This window comes from Cylas formicarius, unplaced genomic scaffold (assembly GCF_029955315.1).
Source record: "Cylas formicarius isolate icCylForm1 unplaced genomic scaffold, icCylForm1.1 PGA_scaffold_6__28_contigs__length_40554024, whole genome shotgun sequence".
Lineage (NCBI taxonomy): Eukaryota > Metazoa > Arthropoda > Insecta > Coleoptera > Brentidae > Cylas > Cylas formicarius.
Window position 1 is genome coordinate 6,974,225 of NW_026844347.1, and position 15,919 is coordinate 6,990,143.

Sequence of the window (15,919 nt, forward strand, 5' to 3'; positions counted from 1 at the left end):
GATGTAGTGTTGATGTTGTATCGGTTACTATTGGCATACCTAAGTTGAGTGGTGTGAACTTTTTATCAGCATTATAGACTGGATGATGCGGTCTGTGGATCCTAGTAATTTAGCACTAATTTTAGAGAACTGTTTTTTGTAAATTTTGCTTATATCTAGAAACCCCGTGCTTTTCTATAAGGTTGTTCGGAAAGTCATTTCGTTTTTTCCCGTCAGAGGACTTAATTACGTTTTTTCGAAACCAACTTCACACTTAAGCCGCATAACCGTTATATGTCTTGAGAGCTGATATTGCAAGGCTTGTGTGTGAAAAAGTTCTATTAATTCTACGCAGTAGTTTTTGGTTGGTGCCCTTTTAAATATGGAGAGCAATAAGCAGCATTTTCGTCATATTTTACTTTTTCACTTCAGAAAAGGTAAAAATGCTGTCCAAGCGAGAAAAAAATTGACGGATGTGTATGGAGAAGGCGTGTTAACAGTACGCCAGTGCCAGAACTGGTTTGCAAAATTTCGATCCGGCAATTTTGATGTCGAAGATGCACCACGGTCTGGAAGGCCGGTCGAAGCTGACAAAGATGCGATAAAGGCATTAGTTGATGCAAATCGGCGAATAACCACACGAGAGATCGGTGAGAGATTAAATTTGTCGAATTCGACTGTTTAGGGCCATTTGAAAGGCATGGGCTTAACCTCGAAGCTCGATGTGTGGGTGCCCCATGTCCTTACGGAGCGAAATTTGTGTCGTCGCGTTGACGTGTGTGATTCGCTCCTCAAACGTCAAGAAAATGATCCATTTTTGAAGCGGATTATTACTGGGGACGAAAAATGGGTTGTATACAACAATGTTAAACGCAAGAGGTCATGGAGCAGAAAAGATGAACCGGCTCAAAGCGTGTCAAAAGCCAACATTCACCAAAAAAAGGTGATGCTCTCCGTTTGGTGGGATGTCAAAGGAATCGTTTTTTTTGAGCTTTTGCCGGACAATACAACGATTAATTCAAAAGTCTATTGTCATCAACTGGACAAATTGAATGATTCACTTAAAGAGAAGAGGCCCGAATTAATCAACAGGAAGGGTGTAGTGTTCCACCAGGATAATGCGAGACCTCACCCAAGTTTGGTCACTCGCCAAAAACTTTTACAGCTTGAATGGGACGTACTGCAACATTCACCATATTCTCCAGATCTGGCGCCTTCCGACTACTATTTGTTCCGGTCCCTGCAAAATTTTTTGGATGGCAAAACCTTTACCTCAAATGAAGATGTCAAAAACCACCTGAACCAGTTTTTTGCCAGCAAGGACCAAAACTTTTATGAGAGGGGAATTATGTTACTGCCAGAAAGATGGCAAAAGGTGTTGGACCAGAATGGCCAATATATAATTTAATAAAATATTTATTCATTATACGAAAACTGTCTTTCATGTTCCCCAAAAAAAACGAAATGACTTTCCGAACAACCCAATACTGATATAAACCCGTAATGTTGATGAGTTGGGGTGTTGCGTTAACATCTGGCGAGTTGTTCTATCTCCGCCCTCCAAGTCAGTATTGGTTCATTTGACTATTTCAAAGTAATTATTATTATTAATATTGTTTTTGTTGTTGTTGTTGTTGCTGAGTGCTGTTGGAGCGAACCTGTTGAATCTTACCTCCCACTGAAATGGTCTAAGGAGTGCAAGCGCCTCATTCAGTCTACTCGGAGCATGCGTAACGAAGGCACCACTGTCGGCGAGCGTTATAAACGAAAATTCTACGACACTGGACCTTTCGTATGTCAATCCGACATCACCGATAAACAGGTCGGCCTCCTAAAAAAGAAAATTTAAGGAAATGAAATGGTCTTCGGTAGAGAGAAGTCACGTTGTGGTGTAAACTCGAATCACATAATAAAACAACCTTTCATGCTATTTACCAATAATAATAATAATAATTAAGTCCACACTTTTTTTGATTATACAGATCGAAGTTAGGAATAATCTTCTGAAATTCTGCTAAAGGTTTGGTATTATTATTATGTCGAAACACAGTGGATGGGTAAGTACCCGATCAAAATGTGACACAAGATCTAAAGATAATTTACTAGGGAAATGTTTACATTTAAGATATTGCGGTTTATTAGAGAGTAATAGAGTATACTAATTTTCATATCATAGAAAGACTAGGTTGATGGATGAAAGTAATGTGACAGCGGCGTTATTACAGGTACTGTATTAGAATAATAAATATAATAATTATACGTGACTATAATTACAGAGATGAACAGATAATTGAGATATTGATTATTCTAAGATCAAGTAAATAAAAACTTATATAGAAGTAAGAATAATAGAAAACTAGATAAACTGTAATAAATATTATTATTTAGGGTAATCAGATAAACTATAGTCGTTGGAGTAAACAGACATAATAAGGAGGTCTATATAGTTTTATAGCAGCGTTCCACGTTCTCTTAAACACATGTTCGATGTATTATTTATTATGCCTTATTACAAACCATTTTACTTGCGCCCATACTATTTCTATGATGTTTAATTCACACTGATATGGCGGAAGGCGAAGTACCGGTATATTTCGTTTTGAAGGGATTTCAGCGATAACAAGTTTCGTACAAAAAGCTTATTCAAATTTACAATCTCTAGTACCTTCTTTTTAAGCATATATTTCTGAAATTGCTGCAGTATTCATGTCTTCACGATGGTGTCCAGTTCGGTTGTTATTGAAATGTTAATAAGCCACCACCCAAAAAATCTATTTTTACTACCAATGTGAGTAATTATTATTCTTTTACTTTTTTCCGAGGGTGCTTTTATTCAAGTGGACCATCCTGGATCAAGATAATGGAATTCCTGTTTTCCCTTCAAAGCTCTAACCGCTCTCTAATATTGTCGTCGTCAGTAGATAATTTCGTCTTTATCTATTAAAAGTGATTATCAGTTTTGTCGTAATGAAAAATAATTTAATTCAAAGTTTTCCAAAATTTTTTCTTTCCCATGGTTAGAATGAAATCATCAATTTTGGCAAATTTTTCATCCTAATTTATTGCAGTTCCTTTTCTTCCTGTACTTCTCTTTGGTGACCTGCTAGGTCTATATATTGTGGACTGTCCAACTCTATTCCGAATGTTGTATTTGGTGCCAAAGAGCTTGGAAGACATTGAGAAAAATAATTTTCTTATTTTTAGAAAGCACAGTTTTCCTAATCCGTTTTTTAGCAACAAATTCAGAAATACTACCCATTTTCATGAACGAACTGTAACTAAAATTGTAATTTTAAATGCTAAGGTTAACTACATGTCCGTCTATCCGTCACTCTCGGAACTCTTGACAATCAATCAGGTAAAATACTTCGCCTATGGAATACTGCTAAGACCAAGTTTTACAGTTGCATAATGTTATTGTAGGTTGTTGGGTGGTATATGAAAAATGGTGCATTTGATTTTATATAATTTGAGCTACCAGATCTCTGTCCATAACTCTAAGCTTTATAGGTCGCCGACCAAGATCTCTTGTTGAGTAAGCAGGATTTTTCTATTATTAGCAAACTGGCTGGTACTGCAGGATAGAAATTCATTTAGGTTGCTAATGCAAATTGAGCTGCCAACCCTTAGTTTGCCACAGCTGTGCAACTATGCACGAGCACCATGACGATTTTGACTTATTTTATAACCTCTGGATAGACACTTTATCGAACACATTCTCGTAATCTACTTTAGTCATTGCTGCGTTTCTTGTATTTTAACCAAAACTGCTCTTACAAAATGAATTGACATACTTTTGTTTCATGGCTGAAACGTCATTCTTAAAATAAAACTTAGTTTATGCTTACCCTTCGTGATATTAAACCCATGACTCCATTAAAAGCACCATTATCAGACGTCGAGCCTTGAATTCTCTCCGGAGGGTCAAAATATTTATACCTAAAAAATGTAACGTAAAGTATATCTCGACAATCAGTCTTTGTGAACGAATGTGTGGAGTGATACTTAACAGAAAGGGAGCTCAGGGTAAAGGTTGAGAATTTTGTTCTGGTCCGTTTAATGTTGGACTCGGAACCAATATAGCTGACCTCCGAGAATATCTCGATGGCGAAAAGCTATATCAATATTGTGACGATATGACCATTGCAATTCCGTGGAAAACTAGTGACGAATTCAATAGAAAAATTTCATACGGACTTTTCAAAAAAACACCTTATATCAAATCATAAACTAGTTATTCACAAGGCCAATACATAGGTCCTTTAATAATTAAAAATTCGCATACAAAATTTCAGGTATATAACTTAACTGTCAATTATGGTGGTCCAATCAAATAGACTATGTCTCAAAAAACTTAATAGTTCATATTTTGCTATACTAAAATTGTATTTTTATATAAATACCTCTTGTCTCTTAAATGTATACTGACTTTGAAAATAATTTAATTGGTAATCAAATTTTAAACACCCTGTATGCGATAAATCAATTATCAATACGGATTTCAAAAGTATTACGCTATTTTATTTAAACGGTCCAATGTTAAAAATGGGGGTAAATCTGTACAAAAAAAAGATATCAGTTGAAAATCAGTCGGAAACCCAATGAAACGCATTATAAAATTCCAAAAACAAAGTTCAGATTTTCAAAGTTTTAAGTTTTGTCCTAAACCCAAAAACCTCTAACGAACGGCTGCGGCAAGAAATCTGGTACACATAAAAATAAACAAAACTTTTAAACATATGACATTAATTCCTACTCGCAAGAGACAAAAATAACTACTCTACTCTACTCCGGCAGTGAGTGCCAACTAGCTTGCTATATATTATTGATTTTATTGGAGTTCTAACACTTTGTGTTTGGTATTCTCGTTTGGTGGACGTAAAAATAAAAAAAAAACAAATTATTATTGTTAACTTAGAACATCATAAAATTATCTAACCTAAAATTAAGTTTCGCCGATAGAAGCGATAATATTCTATCATCTCTACCTCCTACCACCTCAAACGCCATGTTGCGACTTCCGTTGTAGTACCGAACGAAGTGCCATGGCGGTTTCTGAAACATTAAACATAGGAAGAATATAACAATAACAACTGATGAAAAGAAAGTGCATGTAAAGCATACCTTTTAGTCATCAGAAGAATCGTATACTAATCTATAATCTATATTTTCTTTAAATGATCTATAATTTACTTGTAAGCGTTAAAAAAGAAAAAAAAGACACATAATTATAATGTTTTTTAAAACGGTATTCGATCATTTTATAAATAAATATTTTCATTCAGACTCATATTTTTAATTTTTACGCTATGGAACCTTTCATTATTCTATAGAAATTGTTATCCAAAAATATGATTTTTTTGTGTGTATTTTGTAGCAGCATAGTCTTCTAGGCATAGAATCAACTAACGTATTGAGATTAAAAAAGCTAAAAACTCTAAATGAATAATAATAGTAAAGTTCTAGATCCGTGGGATTGGAGTCCTCAACCCCGACGTGGCGCCTCCCAATGGCTGGTAGGGTAAATATGCAGGACAGATGTGAATAAAGTTAGCCAAATAAATATCTGCGGATCAACTGAGGACATAACATTGCTGCCTTGCAGTTAGGTGGTGCACACCAAAGGCTAAAGGAAGACAATATTTAGCGAAAATCACCTGGTCCTCCGGGTTGGGGGTTGGAGCGTCAGGCTAGTTCCATAAAAATTGTATCATTACTAAACGAAAACGGAATACTCAAGGAATAAACGGAAAATACAACTAAATTGTCTGGGATATCGAAAAATAAACATATATGTTATGGAGTTCACAGAAATTAAACGAAAGTGTAATGGGGTTGAATCTCAGGGAAGCTACATTCAGTGGCGTTCCTATGCACGAAAAAGCGCAAAGAGGAGTATCGTTTATGATAAATAAAAAACAGGAAAACAATATAAAAGACTGGAAAACGGTAATATCATTAGGGTGAATATGACCATCATGCAGAAAAATATTACGGTACTGAGAATATACGCTTTGTTGGATGATGCGCCTTGAGCAAGATGCATTTTTTGAAAAGGAAAACGAGGAAATCGTAAATACGTGAAATAACGGGGAAATATTCCTACTTCGTGACTTTAACGGCAGAATTGGGAAAAGACCAGATTTTGGTACCTTTTGGGGAAGAATCTTATAATAACGGTAAGAGATTAATTGACATCTACCAAAATAACGACTTTAAAATAACGAACGGATTCATCAAACATAAATCAATATACCTGGGAACAAACAACCCGTAATCTTAAATCCATCATGGACTACCTCATAGTTATACAAAAAACAAAGGCAAAGGCAGGGCGTCAGGCTCTTTAGGGTAATTTTAGATGAATCAGTTGCACCATCTCCTTAATGCAAAAATAATTACAAGTACACACAGTAGATCCAGACAACGTCACACAAGACACAATAGAGCAAATAGAATATCGGAAATACAAAAATTAGAGAATGCAAAAGAGAAAACGACGGAGGAAATATGTAATCAGTTGAAAAAATGTGTCCACGAAGCAGCAGTACTGAACCGCAGAAAAAGAAGAGTACTAAACTATGGTGGAACAAAGCCGTAGGAAAGTTAGTAGAAAATAAAAAGAAGCTGTACAAGAAATGGTTTAACAACAAAGACCCAAGACGGCCGCGACAGGTATTTAGAACCACAAAAAACAGCCAGGAGAGTTACATCGGCGAAAAAAGGACATTCTGGGCAAAAAATATAAATAAATTGATTCCAATATAGAAGTCGAAAAGCTACCGAGAAAGTAAGTCCTCTAGTCGAAATTATACCAATGTAAGACTTGGTAGACCATTATAAAAACGTGTTAATAGAGGACAGGAAGGAATATACGGATCAATATACTCATTATAGAGGAGAAGGAATATTGGAAATTACTGAACTTTTTAGCATGTGTATTAGCGGGCATTACCCACAAAAAATATAAGAGACAAGACTGCGCCAACTATAGAGGCATATTTGTAACGAGCACGTTTAGTAGATTCTATGGAAGAGTTATTAGAGACCAGAAAGCAAGTAATTGAGAAATATCTCGGCACTAATAGGGAAATTCACCCAATGTTCATTGATCTTCAAAAGGAGCATGATAACGTACCAATTAACAGGTCAATATCTGTAGCACCAATCAACATCAAGGATTAAGAACGGGAAAAAAGTATCGAGAATCCCACGTTGTTTACAATATATGTAGCAGATGCTTTATGCTCTTAGAAAAGGAAATGTAAGGCTATGGAAATAGAACTAAGAATACACACTTCGCTTCGCGGATGGTCAAGTATTAATAGGCAACGATAAGGACGACATATCATATATGACTGGAAAACTGCAGTCCGAGTACCAGAAATTGAGACTAGTTCTAAACACAGATAAAACCAAATACCTACCGATAGGCGCGGAACCATCTGATTATAGAACTAGAAGATAACAGTGTTATAAGCTCTTGTCAAGAATATAAATACTTGTTTGTTAAGAATATCTCGATCAGAAAGGAAAACAAACAAAGAAGTAAGTGAAATAATGGGGATACACTAACCTCTGACAGATGAAAACTAAATCAAACAAATCATTTGGTATAGACACGTCAAACGTATGGACAACACAAGACTTCCAAAGACCGCTATGAAAAGACCCAAGAAGATCTGTACAGAAGGAGTCAGTAAGGCACTGAGCAATAGAGAGGCAATGGGAAGATGAGAGAAAAAAAGAGCGCATCGGGCAACGTCGCAGGACGTTATAAAATCGATTTTATATATAAAGCTCTAGCTTACCTCAAGCATTAGTAATATAAAAATCATTAAGAACTTCCATATATTTTCTACCAAGTACGATTAAAAAATTGTTACGTGTGTGTGAGACAAGTTTTGATGAAAATACCGTACATGTAGGACCGGAACTTTGAGCGTCTTTCCGTGAAAATCCTTATAGATCGATTTTCTTTGGGGTATTGTGGGGTGATGGAAGAGTCCCTTTTCTTTAGTCCACCAGTTAATCATATCCAAAGTGTGTTCTTTATGGGAGTTTGCTTGATTATAATATATTCTGTATCTGAAAGTAAATGAAAAAATAGTTCCAGATAATCGTATCCAACCACATTTACATAGCAAAAAAATCCGACAAGTTTTTGGTACAAGTTTCGGTTAACCTTTGAAGAAGCCAACGGGATAGGCAAAACGATTCATCAATAAGCGACGAAGGAGGAATCCAGAAGTTTCTTTAAAAAATGAATTCGAAGTAATTTTAATTTAAACAAGGTGCTTAGTAGATGTTGTTTGATAACAAAGTCAATTTGAACTGATTCGGTTTGTGGACTTGTCAGCTCTCCCTGAGATGTAACGTTATGCTGAAATACTCTTACGTGTGCGGCCGCGGATTTGTTATTACAAAAATCCTCATTGCGTAGTGAATATTATTTAAAAACTCTCTTTCGATAAGAGAATTATTTCCCCAATAAAACAAGTAGTTTAGGTTTCTCCGTATGAAGTTCCTTTCGTAAATCTGGAAGTAAAGCAGCCCCGTTCCAAACGTCGTGATGTTTAAAAAAAAGTTTAAAGTGACGTCATGTCTACGCGATTTAAATCCTTAACATAGTACAAAATGAAAGTAGCCATAATTATCATTTTAAACACTAAGACACAACTAAAGTTTCCAGGGTTAAAATATAAGTTGCCGTACTGGACAGCGTGCCGCCGATCGACCGTTGCACACTTTCCCGTTGTGACGTAATTCGTAGTGGAATGTCCTGGCAGTATATTAAACGAGGGACTGTTTTTTTGTTGTCGATTAGGTCAGGTAATACTATTTTAATTGCTTTTGTCTCTACCTTTCCAGGGAAGGCCCAGTATCCCACTTTCTAGAAAAACAGTATTTGGATTTATAGGCACTCATAGATATGCTAATGTAACGTTAGAACAAAGTCACAGTAGAATAAGAATCTGCAGTTTACATTTCAAATGAAAGACGAAATTGCCTTCAGAAATTTGCAATTGCTTCTCTGAAATTAAGTGCCAGGTTCACTTCCGATAGTGACATTCTCCTAGGAAATTAACAAACAGCCGTATTTATTTATCGAGTGGTACATTTATGTAATAAATATCTGTGTTTTTCAGAAGAAAATAAAAATATATTATATTATGCATTCAAACTGAAATTAACACTGCAATCGTTGGTTGCTAGTCAGAATCTTCAAATCAAATAGGTATTTAAATTTGAATAGCTATAGTTGTTCATTTGTGTATGGCTCCGTTCATTCACTTCCAAGATTAATATTGACAATGTCAAAATTATAGGCTAAAGATTGTCAAAAAAAAACTAAAATTTCATAATGTACTTGCGAACTGAAATGCGCTTTCTTTTAGGGACACCCATTATATCAATTACGATTTTAACTGGTACCTCATATGACGGAAGTTTGTCAATAAATTTATATAAAAATAATATAAAAGAAATATTATTATAAAAACAAAATATTAATTTAAATACGGCTAAATGTAATCATGCTCCACTACAAAGCTTAATAAATCCTTTGAAAAAGAACAGAAAAATGTTTGAAAGGTTTGAGAATAGAAATTTTCTATTCTTAACACTAAATCCCAGGGGGTCTTTAAAATTTTATAATCAATAGTGTTCCTATACAAAATAAAAAAATACTAATTTAATGGAATAAATATTTGAAACACTCTCTTATATACTTTATATAAAAGTTCTGGATTCCTCCTGCGTGGGTTTTTGTTGACTCGAACTTGCTAACGTTTCGCCAACAGGATGCTGTTGTTTGAGGGGGTGGAGCTAAATGAGGGGCATAAACACCGGATCGAAGATGTTGAGAGATTTTTGGACAAGTGGTAAATCTGGTATTGACGTAATATTTCTTTAGAACTTTTGATATGTGGTCAGTGATGTTTTGAATATAAGGAAAGGCAACATTGACAAGTGTGGGATTGCTGTCGGCTTCATTGCTATTGGAAGGTTGTGGTGAAGTGTATTTTGTGATGGAACGCTTAATATCTTTAATGTGGAAATTATTAGAGAGAAGAGCAGAGGTAAGGTTTTTGAATTCTGGGTTCAGTGACTTGGACTGAGATAGTTCTACGGCTCTGTAAACAAGAGAGTTGATAACCGATGATTTTTCCGTCCATCAAAGACAAAATTCCATTTGAGATGCCAGGAGTTTACAGTATTCCATGTATATGGGGCAAAGAATACATTGGAGAGATCTGACCTAAAATATCAATTAGGCTCAAAGAACATCAAACAGCCTTAAGACAAATAAACTCATCACCAGTTACGAAACACAATCACGAAAGCGAACATAAAATTTTAGTCGAGAAAACTAAAATTCTTCAATGTGATCAATTCTTCTACCAGCGAAAAATCCCAGAGTCTATAGAAATCTATAAGCAACCTAACAATCTTAAACGCGACTCTTTACCTGTCATCAATATGGGAATCAGTCATCCGAGGCGGTGTTTATGCCCCTCATTTAGCTCATAAGCAGGTACAGAGTAAAATGCGAGTCAGTTTCAGTCAAGCACTGGCGAAGCCAACGACATGATTGGCGAAACGTTAGCAAGTTCGAGTCAACAAAAACCGACGCAGGAGGAATGCAGAAGTTTTATAAAAAGTATTTCAGTAGTCTGTGGAAGTTTTTTTGTAAAATTGATAAGAATATAATTTTTTTGATTATCAGATACCTCAAGCCTTGTTCTTTTTTAATGGTTATTAAACTTTGCGGTAGAACATGATTACGTTAAGTCTTATGAAAATATATTTAGATATTCTATATTTTTGTCCAAGTAGCTATACTCGTATATTTGTTTAAAAATTTTCATTTTAAACTATGTGAAAATAAAAATAACTTTATTAAGTGCGTCATATTATTTATGACGCGTATATAGATATACTACACACGGAACAGATATACAATCAGAGATTCCTCGCAATAGCATAAAATAACGAACGACTGAACGTAGTCGGTAAGCGGCAGCGGCCCGCTAAAATCTTAACACATTAAAGACACATCAAGTCCAACAACAAGAGTGCGGCAACTTATATTTTAATTCTGTAAATTTTGACACCGCTAAGACCATTACGAGAACACTCACGCCTTAAGAAACAGAGCGTAGAAGTTTGGAACGCTCAAGTCAATATTCCCCATGCAATATCCAATCCGTTACATTGGTAATAAAAGGTGTTGTTGATGACGTCACTTTAAACTTATCGTAAATATGCTATAGTACCTCAATTAGTATATATTCGTAAAATGTATGCCGTCCGAGGAACAGGGTGTGGCCGTCCAAGTGATTTTCAATTTTGGAATACATGAATTCGTAGTACTAAAAATCAGATTTAAAGGATATGTGATTTACTAAATTACTTCTAACCTTCTCGTGGATATCGTATAACGTCATATTAAAAAATATGGTGGTAATTGAAGTCCCTTCTAATTTTTTTAAAAGGAGCTGTAGAAAATCTGCATCTATAATAATATTTAAAATACTTATTAATATAACAATAATAATTAAATTCATTGTCAAATTAACATCCAAAACAAAAAATCGTTTTTTGTGGTTACTGTTTTTCGTTTCTTAATGCGAAAGAATAATATAATATTAATTTGCTAGGACAGGATAAATAGCAAGTTCAGATTTTCACGAAATTATATATATTTACATGACAATTGTTTCGACAACACCGTGTCTTTACCAAATCAATCACATCTGATAAAGACACGGTGTTGTCGAAACAATTGTCACAACAAACAATCTGAACTTTTATTATAAATTATAAAATTATAAGATGAAGTAAATAAAAACCTACATAGAAGTGCGTATTCGCACAATACAACTTCATTTGTTAATTTTAGTCATCAACATAGTCATGAACTGTAGTCGTGGGCGTCCAGAGGTGACTCTAGCATGTTGTTAGTTTCTTCTATTTTAATCACATGTAAGATGCTTTTATTCCAGTTTTCATAATCCATTGTTTTATTCCCTTGGATGAACATTCCTCATTTTAAAAGTGCTACAAACCCTTTTACTTGCGTGCATATCAATTCTATGTGGTTTAGTTAATAGTGATATGACGGAAGGCGAATTGTCGTTATATTCCTTTCAAATTTTCAATCTTCAGCGGCTTATTTTTAAGCATATTTAAAGTCGGCCATTTTTTTCCACCCAATTCAGAAACGCTAGGTATTTTTTAGGAACGAATTTTGACAACGACTGCGTATGGAATACAGTTCACACCACTAAGTAGTACAGTTCAATGATGATTTATAACTCTATCGCATTACGAAACAGAGGACAGGACAGGACATCCAAAATTTAGTTGGGTCACCAACTCAGGGCAGTCAACTAACGAGCCTTATAGTTTATGTAAACACTGAAATGCAATTTGTCTCCTACATTTAATAGTGAGAGAACGTTAAACATTTCTAATAGATCACTCTGTGGCAACGTCCTAGCTGGATGGAAACCATTTACATAAAAGTGAAAAAATTTTTGAAACTTCCTTTATGTTTGCAATTTGAGTGATGTACTTGTGTTGAATATATTTTCTAGAATCAATTTTCTACAACCGTTCGTTTTCCTAATACCGTACCTCGATGCCACATTCACTATTTTATTCTTAGCTATATTGACTTGTCGGTTGATTTTCCCCATGAGGTGCTGCAAACGTTAAAATTTTTGTCTCAGATATAACCAGCAATTTTTAAAATTTCGTCAAGTAATAAACTTCTTTCATGAACTTGCTTGCTTGTTATCCAGTGTTGCCTTTGACATATAGTATATAATGATAAATAAATTAATTTGTTCCTTCAATCTTTTAATTGAGCTAACCAAATCCACCAAAACTAACTAAACCAAATTATGCAAGATTTGTGTGGTGCCCTGTGAATTTGTGTCATGCATTTTCATAAACGTTCGTACCTGTTCGATCGTCGTAACAAATGGTAAGCTCGGAAGTGAAAAATCCTTGCACTATGTCAACCACTGCGGATATGACTTCTTCTCCGAACTCTAAAAATTTAAAACTTATTACTCGAATTGAAAATTTGTCTTCTAAAATGTTATCCACTCTCGAATAGTTGTATTTTTGGTAGATATATTCAGTATCAATCCCTGCACAATGAATGCAATTCACAAAAGACATGTACACGGTGAAGATAATCTGCATTTAATTCTACCTTTAAGATGGTGAGTCCTATTTTCTTTTTCTACAAGAAGAATTACGTTGTTTGTTAGAAAATGTAGCCCTGCTTACTAGAAGGAACATCTACTACATGCATGATCGTGTCCCTTTGGATCATTCCATCTAAATTACACAAGCACATCGATGACCTAAGAAATCCAGGGAATAATTTTACGATTTTGTGGATTTTTCGGAGCAATCTATTGGATTATTGACAGTTAATGGACAGTTATTCATGATTTTTTAGGTAGTCTACTTGTTTTTGTGATTCAAATAATATATTGGCATTAAGCTTTAGGCTATGAGCTGAAGATATATCGAACAGAAAATTTAGAGGAATTGAAAAGAATCGCCAGCTTAATTATAAACAGATACGCGTTTCAAAACGGAATGAAAATCAACTCAATCTTAAACGTCGATATTATATAAAGATCTTCAAGTTAGGTTGGTCCTATTTACCTTGAGTGGTAACAATTCCATAAAACATAAAAAGTAACGCGATTCTTATCATACTGCAGGAATTCGCTACTAATAACTCCTGGCTACTGCCTAATGCAGGTTTATTTGTATATTATCGCGTGCCTCAAACACGTCAAGTTGTCTTTCTAACATTTTCCTTTAATAAATGTTAGTGGGTTGATGGCGACGGAGATCGGTATGATAATTGCTAATACATATTTAATAAAGACCAGTGGATTCATATTGCTTTATAATAGTCTTCAGTGTGGTTGATAGCCGAATTAAGGAGAATTCCTCGTACACCGATCTCAGCAAAGCGTTTGATGATGTTAATCACAATATTCTTGTGTCGAAACTTTTTAGAGTCGGGATGAATGGTGAGATTCTTCTACGGCTTTGTTCGTATGTATTTGGGAGAAATCAGAGGATCATCGTTTGTAATTAGTATCTACATCTATCTGCAGGAGTACCTAACTAAAATTTGCCGATTTTTGTAAAATATATAAAGTTTTTCTAAATTTAAAAAAGTGTAACGCTATTTCGTTCAACGAAAATTCGAACGTTTTGAATTTTAATTACTCAGCTGATTTCAAGGGCAAGAAAAGTTGGGAAAATATTTGACAGTAAATTAACATTTAGTTCTCATATCGATTATCTCTCTAAAATATGCTCTCGAATGCTAGAGTTCGTGACCAGAAACTGTAAGAATTTTATTTAGATCGGCGAGAGTTATAAATGCAGTTTATTTTCGATTTACTTTCAGTCTCCATCATTACGCATCTATAATTTGGAATCCCTTAAAGCAAATCTATAATTAAGCTTGAACCCATGCAGAGAAAATTTCTAATGTTTTTAAATTAATTAAATGAATAACATATATAATAATCTTAGTCATTACAGGTTCTCGAAAGAAATTTTGTATGACAACTCTAGAAACCCTTACGGTTAAATTGGATTTGATATTTATCTTTCAAGTAATTAAAAACATATATGATTCTTTTGATTTACTTTCTTTGAGTCCCTTTCACGTTTCATTAAGCAATGTTGCCTTCACTTACTTTCCTGTCTTACTAACTTGGGTAAAAATTATCCTATTTGCAGGATTATTTCCAATAAAAAATAAAAATAAAAATTTTAATACCTCTCTTCTGTCACTTAAAAATTATCTCGATTTAAATTGGGGAGATTAATGAACGGTGATTTGTTCTCCCGGATTTTATAATACAGGGCATGAAAATTTAATAAACAATTAATTAAGAAAGACGCGACAATATTTAAAGGGGTGATTCATCAGATCATTTTATGAAAATAGTTGCCTTAAATACAGGTCCAGAAATGCATTGCTAATTCAATTCAATTTGTTTGACGTGTGGTAGCGTGATTTCTAGTGACCTGGGGCTGATTTGACCCTAACTTTATAAAAATTTATTGATAAAAATGTACCCCACTGACTTTAATATAATTTAGGTACTTCCATAAGATAGAGCGACTAAAACTACTACTTTTTTGTATCTTGAACTTTTCTGACTTAATTTACAAGGTAAAAAATAAAACTATTTTTTTTAAACTTGTTATGCTCCGCTTCTTGATACGAAAGGGTGATGAAATGCAAAATTTTGCAATGACTGGGATCATGAAAACGGTTATATCGTAAAGTTTAGATGAATTGCAATGATAGTTTTTTAAATTTCCTTATTTCAGTTTTTAAGACCTGCACACCCCAAATCGTTCCTAAACTGGAGTCATATTAATTTTCATTCAAAGAAAGATGAATTTGGTGAATGAGAGTAAATTATACATGATTATAATTATAGAGCTGGGCAGATAAGTGAGATATTAAATAGTTAAATAGGGAGTAAATTATATAAGTAGAAGAACGAATACGAAAAATAATAAAGTGTAATAAATATTACTATAAAACCTAGTGTTCACAATACAACTTCATTTGTAAATTTTAATCATCTAGTTCCGAGTAATAATAACTATAGTCATTGAAGTTGAGAGAAACAGGGATTGGCTCGACAGCGTTTTCTAGCACGTTATCAGCTTCCCACATTCTTGTTTTAATTCAATAACATGGTCGACGCACCCCATTTTTCATAATCCACCATTTGCTTAAAAGTGGTGCTATGCTTTGCCTTTTTACTTATGCCCGTACCAGTGGACCATCCTTTTGGGAAAGTTTGCCTCGAGCTTTTTAAATTTCTATCGTGTCATGTATATCTTTCATCTAACCAAGCTTCGTCCA

The 15,919-nt window shown here is 34.3% G+C and overlaps 2 protein-coding genes across 2 annotated transcripts in view; both read right to left on the reverse strand.

Annotated features, from left to right (window-relative positions):
- LOC132702945 (ionotropic receptor 40a-like) overlaps nt 1-15,919 on the reverse strand; it is a 41,084-nt gene that overhangs the window by 13,502 nt on the left and 11,663 nt on the right. The window contains exons 2-5 of the mRNA XM_060671864.1: nt 7,902-8,067; nt 4,919-5,034; nt 3,828-3,918; nt 1,652-1,810 (exon numbers count right to left, since the gene is read on the reverse strand). Coding sequence (XP_060527847.1) covers nt 1,652-1,810; nt 3,828-3,918; nt 4,919-5,034; nt 7,902-8,067 — 532 coding nt within the window. The remainder of the gene's footprint in view (nt 1-1,651; nt 1,811-3,827; nt 3,919-4,918; nt 5,035-7,901; nt 8,068-15,919) is intronic.
- LOC132702948 (uncharacterized) lies at nt 8,422-13,739 on the reverse strand. Its single transcript, XM_060671867.1, has 5 exons — nt 13,672-13,739; nt 12,951-13,040; nt 11,403-11,497; nt 11,259-11,354; nt 8,422-8,506 (listed from the first exon to the last, which is right to left on the reverse strand). The coding sequence occupies exons 1-5, from the start codon at nt 13,721-13,723 to the stop codon at nt 8,459-8,461; spliced, it is 381 nt and encodes a 126-aa protein (XP_060527850.1). The 5' UTR covers nt 13,724-13,739; the 3' UTR covers nt 8,422-8,458.